This window comes from Rhopalosiphum padi, chromosome 4 (assembly GCF_020882245.1).
Source record: "Rhopalosiphum padi isolate XX-2018 chromosome 4, ASM2088224v1, whole genome shotgun sequence".
Lineage (NCBI taxonomy): Eukaryota > Metazoa > Arthropoda > Insecta > Hemiptera > Aphididae > Rhopalosiphum > Rhopalosiphum padi.
The window spans coordinates 15,721,910-15,734,290 of NC_083600.1; the positions used below are offsets into that span (position 1 = coordinate 15,721,910).

Here is a 12,381-nt window from a genome sequence, read left to right on the forward strand (position 1 = left end):
TAAATAATATAAGCAATAATGATCGATCAATAAAATAAACAAAAATCTATCTCGACGATCGCGCGCGTGTGTGTGTGTGTGTGTCTGATGCGTTAAAAAATAGTTTCTTAATCGTGAATTCTCGAAATCGTATGTATTGATAAAGACTGGAAGGTGTTAGTTTTAAGTATACCTACATCGTATACATCGTTATTTTCTTTGTTAAGTACGACATACTACATAATAACGATGACTATGATGCCTATATAGGGCCTAGTTCGTATTATGTCGATTGCAAATTTAATGACACCTTTGCATTGTAATTTGTAGTGTAATTAAAGATCACTGCAATCAATTTTAAAATCAAAAATTTTTCATTAAAAACGGTCCAAAAATATTTAATTTATACTACTGTTTTAAAGATGACAATACGATTAATCGTATAGTACTGCAGCGTACTCCGTCTAAACAAATAAGATTCGATCTACAGCTGCAGAAAAACGGTGTTATAGTATAACTGTGGAAAAAATATGTAGTATGTAATATTCGAATGGAACTATTGAATAATTCAGTATATTAAAAATTCAAAAATAGTTGTTTGTAAATTATTTCTAAATACTCCATGGATTTAAATTCAAACCTATTTATTCACATTGGAAGTAATAGAAAAATTAAATATTATAATAACTCTAAGGTGATAATTACTTGTACCAGAATATAGCAGCCTAGCAATTTGAACGAGCAATTAAAAATATAATTAATTACAAATTTTAAATTTATACTAGGTGGTTCATTAATCGAACAGCACTAATTATTTTACTCTACTATTAAAGTTTTTTTTAAAAAAAAAAAACAATTAATTTCCAGTCAAAATAAAATGGTTTTTTTATTTATATTTTTATATTTTTATCATTATAGTTTTTAAGTTTTTTAATTTTTTGAGTGACAACATACATTTTTAATTTTATATTCTAACGAAACATATTTTTCGGATTATTTTGATACATAAATATTAAAATTTTGACGAGTAATTTATAAGTTATATAAATATTTAAAGGTTAGGTAAGCGGAGTAGTAGACTAATACCTAGATACTTTTTTAAATATTTTATATTAATATTGGAATATTGAAATCAAGTAAATAAAGCAATGTATCCTTAATTCTCTCGTAAAATGATTAATAATGATTGTTTTATCAATCTACAACTTAAGTAAAACAAATCGTATACTGTCATTTAAAAATAGCATCTTTAGTACCTATCTAAGTTTTCTTGTCCTATTTCCATTATAATTTGTATAAGTATTCAGATACTTATAGGTATCATATACTATTACGGTTTTATTTTTATTTTTCAATCAAATATTAGTTATTGATATCATTCATAGATTTAGTCTGTCAATGTTCATCGGTCAATTTAATTGGACTAGTAAACATAAAAATCAAATACATTTGTAATAAATGAATTTTATGAAGAATTATAGATATTTTGAACTTTATTCTCACAAACACCTCTCTTCTTTACACAAGGGATTTGTAAAGCAGTTCTCAGACATCAGTTTCTACAACCCGTTGATATCACCTCCAGTTGCGTAATTTGAATTGTAAATGTAGTTATTCCAACAGTTACTTAATGATTTGCATGTTTAGAATAATATAACGATCAGATTTTGTTGATGGAGTTTATAACTGATAATAATGGTAGTAAAATATATTACAATTATTAAAATGTATGTAAAATACAATATAATATGTTATTATTTACCTTAGTATATCCACACAATGTACATATTATGCGTTGTGCATTAACTTTTTGTTTTAATTTCAATTAAATATGTGAATTAAAGCAGAGTTACGTACATGAAAGAAACTGGTAATCAAGTTTATCGTTAGTCGGAGAAAAAAATAATTAAAAGGTAGGTAGCGAAAACAAGGGGCTAGTTAAAAGAAGGATAACGGTATAATCACGAAATTACGATACAGCGAAAAACTTACGAATGGTATAGAAACAAATTAAATTGTAATTCGAAAAAAGAAATAGCAAAAACTTTTACTTTCAAAGAAAATTACTTCTCCTTGTGGTGACTTGGAGCCATGTTAAAAGTTGTTAATGAGGCGTTAAAATAAAAGTGAAGTTTCTTGGGGTGTAGGAGACATAATGAATATGAACAGTGATATATTAACTTGTGATAATTCAAATTTAATTGCTATGGGATTTAGGTTTACTTCGTAGTCGGTAATAATGTAGCTTTGCGAAATCTGGTGATACTACTCCGACGGATAAAACTAAGTAATTCGAATAATCAAGATTTTAAGTGAGGCAGTAAAATTATTAAATAGGAGCATTTAAACCGTCGCGTTGGCGACCATTAAACGTTAAAGTCGAATAAACGACAATAACAATAATAGTTATTAATAATAATACCTAAACAAATGAATAAAAATAGTACCATGTTTTAATACTGTTTAATTGTTGAATTTAATTTTTAAAAGCGTGATAATATAGGTATTAAATGTATATTTGTTATTAAGTAGAGATACTCCATCGTGACACTCTTTTCACTGTACTCAATGTTATTTTTTTTTTCATACTTCCGTATAAAAATCTCTTATTGTACTATTATTATATTATATAGATTGTAATGTTTCAAAATAAAGATACTAATTAATATATATGATTCAAGCAAACAATAATAGTGAAACAATTACGACATCGTATATATGTATATGTATTGTATTCCTATAGTAGGTTCCAACTAACTGAAGCTAAGTCCCAGACCTCTTGGTTAGCTCTGTCAGCAAATTGGTTCCTATTGCAGGTAAAATGCGTTCGATATAATCCTATAGTATTGCATTTCGGGTTAAGAATATTTATTTTGGTTTCAAATTTTAATAATAAAACTAGTGAAATAATATGATGTCAAATCATGTAATATATATTTATAATATACATTGGAACCTCGATAAGTCAAAATTCAAGAGAAATGCAATTTTTTCGATTTATCGAGATTTTCGAGTTATCAAAGTTTTAGGAAAACATTTCGAATCAAAGAGTTTTTAAAATATATATTATAGTTGTTAGTTATTATACAATAGTTATAGTTTGTACACTAAACATATAATTACAGTGTGTATTGGTATTGTTATTATTTTAAAATTATTAAAATACAATAATAAACATAATAAACGCGATTAGGATTATCGGAACGCACTAACAGATTAAAATTAAAATAATTATCCGTCATTAATTGTTTATATTCAAAAGAACTCAGAATGTTCGAGTTATCTATAGTTTTTCTTTCGAGTAATCGAGATTTTCGCAAGGGAATGACATTTATTTTTTTTTTTTTTGTCATGGTTTTCGACTTATCGAGGTTCCACTGTATTTCGAAAATAATAAATTTGCTTTTCAAGATAATGAGTGTTTACTGTTAATATAATCACCTCACTATTTTTAAATATAAATATCTTACCTTCGGAAGACTGAAGTGGGCTCACTGCAAATATGGCCACCAGGAACGTCATAACTGTTACTTTTGTCGAGTACATCCTCCTAAAGTGCAGTAAACGCGCCCCTTGCTTACAAATTTTTTTAAATCTTATTTTTTTCTTTATTTTCTACTCTTCTTTTAACTACTCGTCTCTCTTTAGTATTTTTTTTTTTTTATCTAACCACCCTAGGACATTAAGTCTACTTCCAGTACCGTTAATGTCAACATAGCGATGCGAATCGATCGCACAGAGCAGAGAAAATGCATAAAACAAACAACAAAGTGAAGACAATTTAGAAGGGGCGCGTTTATTTTTTTTTTTCCGTTCTCCGGTTCTGTTGACAGTCCTGAAACAATACAACAACATACAAATTAGGTTACATCCGGCATATACCATTTTGCACGAGAAACGCACGCGTGCACGCACTCACATAAGCCACCCAGAAATTTGTCACCTTATATAGCCAATCCATTTCGAACGCGACGGGAAGGAAGAGTGTGAAGGTGACCACCACTAAAGTGCTGAACCACCAGAAAATTCAAGTATCCCGAAGATTTGTTTTAACAGAAACAAAATACTGGAGAAATAAGTCTTATAAACGTTTTGAGGATTTTCAAACTCCATTTGGCGTTAAGTTAGAGATAGTTTAAGTGTTCAAAAAGGGCACACACAGAGTGGAATGTATTATTTTTCTTTATCTCCATTCAGGCGACACTTACAATCTAATAGATTTCTCGAATATTTTAAATTCGTAGGATGTCTTTTAGAGTAACTAAGTTAGGTCGAATTTAAAGCTCGCACGTATTTTATTTGTTACGCGACAACATAGTAATATATTGGAGAAAAAAAACATTAAGTATACACTGTACCTGTTCAATTGAGTTATACCTAAACTCCGTGAAGAATAGTATTCAAATATTGTTTTTATAGCAAAATACACAACCCATATACATTAATATTACGATTAAATAAACATAATAATATATTTTATTCCTCGTCGTGATCCTTAATTCGTTAAAATGTTACTCCTAAAATGATGACATTAATGTTTAAGTTGTTAGCAGTTGACAGTTTTTGTTTTAGATAATACTAAAAGCCAAACAAATATTTTAAAAAACTAATACAATTTATATATTGAGCATAAGTCTCACATCAATCGGAACATTGTTTAGTGACATATTATAATAATTTATATTATAGTTAATTAAAGTAATAAACAATAAAATTATATTGCAATCAAGAAATTAGCGAGACACAGCTTCATTAAAAACGAAAAAAATTAAAAAATACCAGAAAATTAAAAAAAAGCACTTAACCACTAGCCAGTTTACATAAAATTATCATTTATTAATAAATATTTTTTTCCAATAATATATATGCTATTTTTTAATGCGTTATATTGCTGATGGTTAAACTTTTTAATATTTTAATATAAATTAAAATTATATGTTTACATAAAGAAGATTATATAACATTATATTATAATAGCGCAGCAATACTCATACACTTAATATATTTTCTGCTAATTATGAATTAATCTTATATTAAAATAATATATATAGTTTATATAGATTGATATATCTTAAACTTCTATAATCAATGTTTGAAATGTCTAAATTTTGAAACATTTAGATATATTTGTCGTATACGTATTATTATATTATATTATGAAAATATAGCTGTATTTATATATATTAAATTATTTATTTACCTTAACATGGAATTAAAAAAAAAAAACAATAATTTTAAATTTCTAAAGAACATAATATATTCAAGAAAATACGTGTATTTCCTTTTTTTAAAACTTTTTTTTTTCTTATAACAAGTTCCACATTTTTTTTCATTAGAATTATTACTATAAATTTATTTAATATGTATTACCTATACAGAGATAGCCAACATGAACCACACTTTCAAAAGGGTACATGAGTGAAATATCTATATAGCCAATTATCATCATCATTAACTGTTTAGTAGTACTTTATTTTGTTATTTATTTAGTGTATTTTTGGGTAGTGAATGAGCTACGTTTTGATTATTACCCTATTCATTATTCACGTGGTATCGTTGAAGCTTGGTGTAGTGGGACAGAAATGAGAGATGCGGAATGGAAAAAAAGAATTTCTGTATCATTATGCGCTGGGTTTTAAACAAGACCAGAACAAAAATTGAAACCCTTCTCTGGTAAGGAAAATATAAAACGAAAGAGAGGTGAAATAATAACAAAAAAAAAATATATATATATATTTAGACTCGGGTCTTTTATTACCTTGGAAAAGACCAAACGACACCCATTGTTCATTCGATCGCATTCATTGTTCGAACAACTGGTGTGATTATTGATATTTAATTTCCGTTATTAATTTCCTTAAAAAATTTAAAAAACTACTTTTTAAATTTCAATATATGGTAAAAAATGTATTTTTTTTTCACGTCGATAAATAAATACTATATCAAAGACATAAAAAAACACGTTTGTATCGGTAGTTACAGGTGTTGTGTCAATTGATGTCTTTGAACAAATAATGTATTTTTTAAATATAAATGGTTCATTGCATTCAGAATACTCGATAAACAAAAGTGTAATTAAAACCGAGTGTCTACGAATAAGAAATGAAAAAAAAAATTGGATACTAATCGATGAAAATTCTAATATGTTGGGTCAATTGTTTTGTATTTGCAATACTAAACGTGTTAATAATTGATTAAAAATATTAAAAACCACTTAAGTTTATAAATAAGCTAAATTGATCAAAAATATTTCACTATGTATCGTGACAAATTATACATCAATGACGTTTCTTCCAATTGTGGATTACACAAACTTTGCTAACTTATTCAATTTCATTATTTAAAATAATTAACATATCTTTTTTTTACAACTTTATCGCAGCGTAGTGATATTTAAGTAGATATGACAGATATTAATATATCTATATTATACTCTTAATGTTTCAATGGTATAATTATAACATATTCGAAACGTTTCTACGACTACCTATTCAACGCGTCGTTTAGATTCATAAATTACATTTTGTTCTGTGCCAACTAAAATCTCAATTATATATTAAGGGTTTTTGCAAGACATAAATTAATTTACTTTAGTTGTTTTTTTTTTTTTACACCTTAAACGTATATTATACGGGTTCGTTTAGATGTTTACTTTTTCTATAAAATGATTGGCGATTATAATGCTGTATCTTTAATTATTTGTGAAATGAACATCGTGTTTCGTTCATTAATTGTACATTAATTGTGTAGGTAGGTACTTCGCTGTTATTTATCACCTACGTTTGTAAATGTCTGATGACTGCAGACTTGAATTTGCAAAGGTTATAATATCATTATAACTATTATTTATAATGAGTACCTCCTACTATAATATGAGTAATATTTAATATTGAACAGTTTATTTATATTATCACAATTGGGAAATAAATGTGATTATATAAATAATTGTAAAAACATATTTAAATTTAAATTTTGGTAATTTCTCTTCGAGTGATTATTAATAAATTATGCTTATACACTATTAATAGAAATAATATTCTTCCTTAAAAATCGATAAAATTCAATAGAAAATGTTTTAATAAAAATAAACAAATTACATTTTTGTATAATAATTAAAATAATAATTTCAAATTTTTTTTAAATATGACACGTTCAACTAATTGAATTTTAAAATATTATATAAACCTATTAAATTAGTAAGTTTCGTTTTTTAAATAATTCATAAAAATTCAAATTACATTAAATTAATAAGACATTAATTATCTATATAGATTATACATCTTTATTTTTAAGTTTTTATGATGATTAATAAAAATATTTAACAATTATAAAATAAATTTAATTAACTGTAAAACCACTTAACATCAATTTTAAAACATAAAATTGTATAACATTGTTATTCTATTACAATTAACATAATAATACATTTAGTCATAGCTATTACTTCATTATTATAAATCAGGTTGAAAACGTTTTATCAGTATTTAAAACGATTATGAGTCAAATTTATCAAGATAATAAAAATAAATTCCATTATTATTCTTTAAATTATTATTAAATACATATGATTTGTGACATAAATATTCGTGAAAAGCAAATCGTTAGGGGAAGGGGGATATTTAGTAAAATAAAAAGTAATTTTACAAACTGTTATCTACGTTATCTTTGTAGAAATAAGAAGCTTAATGCCACGTGAAATTTAATTTAAGTCAGTTACCAACCCACAGAATTGCTATTTGGGAGACGCATTAATGTTAGACGACTGGAAAAAAAGTAACAATGAGATGGATACATTTTGATCTTATATGTATTAAATTTTCAGTGAGAAAAGTTGTATTTTATTTTACTTTGTTTGCTAACAAAATAATTCGGGTATCTATGATGAAAATCCATATTGGCGTGTATCCAAACAACCTTGAAGGTGAGAATATACCAAAGGATATTGTATCTCATAAGTGATTTGAATTCGGGTTCGATTGAAGTTTAGCTATTTTTATTTTAAATTGAATATATAAATATTGTTGTTATACGAAATACTCTAATATTATGTCTTAACGATTTCGGGATTTTTTTTAAGTTAAATTTACTATATTTTATTGTAAATTTCTCTTCTATAAATAGAGTTGAAATACATATATGTGAACATTGCATAATTTTTAAATATATTTAATTTTCCATTTTATGTATAACAAACATTTCAATGACAGTTATTGTTATGAACGATGCATTGATGCGTGTAGTATAACTAATTACACATTTATTAAGTTGTATGTTAAACTATTTTACTATTACTAAAAAGACTGAAATATACACTGTAAATGTCTATTTGTAAATCATCCTTCATCGACTGAGTACATAAAATTCCATTTTAAGTTATTGAAGTCTTTGACTGTACCATAGCAAATTAGTGAAAGTTAGCTTACTAATTAAAATTCTTTACACACTTTTCACAGTAAAAAATGCTGTGACAATTTAAGTTGATGTCGCTATATATTTAAAACTTAATTAATTATTGGATATTTGGAAATGGATTTAATACATTTTCCATAAACATGATTATTATTTAATTATTAAGCACTGGTGTTCGAATTCGTATACATGATGTGAATCAATTAATTTTATAACATTTTTTTTGTGATTTCCTAAAGTAAGATAATATGATTACTTAAGAAAAAAAAATATTATTTATTTTTACATTTACCAATAACAGAAACACTTTAAGCTTCTAATTTTCACTAAATTAAAATGTATTTTTTTTTTTTTTTTAGTTATTACGAATGACTAAACTTAAGAATTTAGATTATTAATATTTTAAAACGTTTAAAATATTGTAGGTATATCAAAACTTTTTTTTCTTATACTTAATATTCTTAAAGACCTATTTAAGTATTTACCTAATAGAACTTTATATTGTAATTATTAGAGTGATTAATTTTTCCAAACAAGATCGATTCTTAATCACAAAGAAAAGTAATTTATAAATTTATTACAGATGGTTCACCGCGGGTAGTAAATTACACGAGAGATTTTTAATCTATGAAAACAAAAATAATTGATTTATCTATTACGATTTGTATACTTTAAAAGTATATTTAATTGTTTGGTGGATGAGGGATAATTTAATCTTAACAAAACAGTTTATCAAAACATTTCTACATAAAAAATAAGTTTCTCTTATCAACTTGTATTACAATACCCGATAAAACATTATTGCTTCCAATTGGTTATATTTAAGAATATAATTGACTCATTTTTTATTATCATTAATTATATCTAATTTTAACCATCATTTTTATTCAAATTCATTAATCAAAATTAATACTGAATAAATATTTATTGTCCTAAGTTAATAATTAATGAAAAATGTTTCTGCTTGTTATAACGTCCAATGATTAGTATTTATGTTTAGTTATATAGAATATCACATTTAATTTTTAACCGAGGGAGTACCATATTTTTGATGATATTAGTTTGAGATGAAGAGTGAACCGTGATAACAGTTGGTTTTACAATAATTCAGCTACTAGTATATTTTTAATAAAGCATTTTTACAGATTTAATAAAAAGTATGATTCGATTGAATTTGACTCAGATTTTACCTCATTTGTCCAAGCTGTAAATAATAAATTAATAAGTTTGAAAAAAATTAGCAAAAATACTGAAAGTAACTAAACAGAAGATGGGTTTTTCATTTAACAAGACCCAATTAGTAATAAATGCAACTTATTTTTCATTTTTAGATATCTGTTCTAATTATCTAAACAACTCATACAATAAAAAATACTTAATTTTAAATGTTGACAATATTATTATTCAAAATGTGTAATATAATGCAAATAGTCATTTATAGACTTAAAGTATAAAAAAACTTTTCAAAATACATAATATATAAATATAATTGATGTTATTTAGTCATAAATTAAAACCTACAACTGTAAAGTTGTTATCGTGTATTCAATAATTCAATTTAATTTACACATATGTATACAATTCATGTACTGTGTTTGTTTTATTTATGGTGTCGAAATTGAATGAAACAATACTCGTCGAAGCAAAATGGGGATTTATTACTTTTTTTTTAAATTGTTCAGTCAGCCCTCACCCTAATTCTATAGATCGTTTCATTCACTCTTTTAACCCAATTACAGACTGCAAACGTTTCATATGTTATTTTTATACTTCTCTGGCAATTTTTAAGGTTGCTCTCTATGTATTATAGTTAGGTGAAAGAAAAAAAAATACTTTAACATTTAGTGCACTTTAAAATAAACAGACACGTCTAATACGTCAGCAGTCAGCAATTTAAAATTCAAAGTATGAAAAAAATAATAAGCAAATTAAATTAGATGTCAAATAAATTTGCTTTAATAAATTTTTTTATACTCTAATGAATATTCAAAATCTCGTAGAACTGATTTCATCATAAGTGAAATTAAAAAACTTATTATGATTCGCTTTATCATCACAGTTATTTACAAATTGTTATTTGTTGGACATAAGTAGAAAATAATTAACTGAGATAATATTTTTCCAAAACAATATTTTTGCGTTGAAATGATGCGGTTTAAAAAAAATTAATGAATTAGATATAAATAATATACATATATAATTATTATAATATAATAGGTTATTAGAATAATTAAAAAATAATCAATTTTGTATGCATAATTTTCTATTTTTAAATAAACTTACTTTGAAAATTAGGTTCAATTTGATCAATTTTTAAAATAATTCCAAAACTAGGAAATTAATTTTTATTTTATTTGTGTTAAAAATAACCTAAAAATATTAAAAATATAATAGGTAGGTAGTTATATTAATCTTTATACTTAATATTCATTATATTATTCAATAAAATGTGATAAAATATGTTTTAAAATATATTTGCCTTCTTACAATAATTAAATTAAGTAAATAATTTAAGACAAAATTTAATGTAAATATGATTAAATTTAATCTAATAATTGAATATAATTCGTTTAAAAACAATTTTCTTATTTTCAATATAACATTAATGACTCATTTAAAACATTTTTTGAAACCCCTGCTAAAATGTTTGAAAAATTAATGAAATATGTTTTTCTCTTAACTAAATTGGAGAATATTTGTCAAATCATCTTGGTTTACACGTTAAACGCCGCAATTCTATGTCAAAATATATTAAAAATTATCAAAAGTAATTATATCAACAATGCGTGTGACTATTGTAATAAAATAATATCTTTGAATGAAAAATCTATTAAAAATTATTCTTATATTTTCCAATTAGAGAGCACTTTTAGAAATTACAAGAAATTCTTTTGATATGGACCGTAATGCTATTGTAAGAGATTTTTCATAGCAAAATACTTAGTCAGAGCCATACATATTAAGATCGTTATTATTTCTTCGCCTGACGCACTAAGTGTTATTTATTTAATATAACTTTTAAACGAATTTCAATGTTACATCTATATTCTATAGTAATATTGATAACAAAAAATGTATTTTTTAAAGAGAAATAATAAATATTTATATGCTTACAATTTGTAATTTGCTCAAGAAATTTCAATGGCAAGGAAAATTTTAATTTTGATTTCATATACTGGCATGGTTATTAAATATATATATATTCACGCGTGTTTTACATAAAATTATTAAATCATGAACAATGTTGTTATTTATATTAAATCAAATAGAATGTTTTAATAGTATACTTAATAATACCCCTAATAACAATATTCCAGATTAAAACGTCAAAATGAATATCAATATCAATAGTAATAACAGGTTTTTCTTCGTCTGACAATTTAAATTAGTTCCGAGATGAAAACATTAATACACCAAATAAACGTTAAAATTTTGATAGAAACTACAAAATAAATAAAAATAATTTATATTTAAAAAAAAATATTTTACTTGAATTATTAGCATTTGAAATGCATTTATGAGTTGGATAACATCGTGTTTGACATTCTCAAAAATAGATGCTGGCCTGAGCCCTATTAGTTAAACCTTAAACGTTTATAAGTTCTGAATAACATCTTTCTGACCACTGAAGTAAACAACAAAAAATAGATACTCAATTCACAAAATTATAATTCCTCCGTTTATTTTAATTTATTATTTATCAAAAATAATTATTGTTAATGTTAGTCATATCATTTATTTAACAAAAATATAATGACTAATGAGAGATGACGAATTCAAATGTAACACCACTATCACGATAAATAACACATAATTTATTGCTCCAGGAAAAATAAACTTTCATGATATACCAATCTCTGAAAGCCACGCAAGCAGTTTCATACCAAAACAACATTTCAATACAATTTATTTTCTCGTACATTTTAATTAGTGTACCAATAAATATAATGTAATAGATCAATATTGCTATAGTATATACTTACGTATGAAATA

The 12,381-nt window shown here is 24.5% G+C and overlaps 1 protein-coding gene across 3 annotated transcripts in view; it reads right to left on the reverse strand.

Moving 5' to 3' along the window:
• The window catches only part of LOC132929569 (lachesin-like), a 396,933-nt gene that overhangs the window by 345,855 nt on the left and 38,697 nt on the right, over positions 1 to 12,381 (reverse strand). For all 3 annotated transcript variants that reach the window (XM_060995009.1, XM_060995008.1, XM_060995011.1), the window contains exon 2: positions 3,450 to 3,814. In XM_060995009.1, the coding sequence (XP_060850992.1) occupies positions 3,450 to 3,525 (76 nt within the window). In that variant the 5' untranslated portion in view covers positions 3,526 to 3,814. The remainder of the gene's footprint in view (positions 1 to 3,449; positions 3,815 to 12,381) is intronic.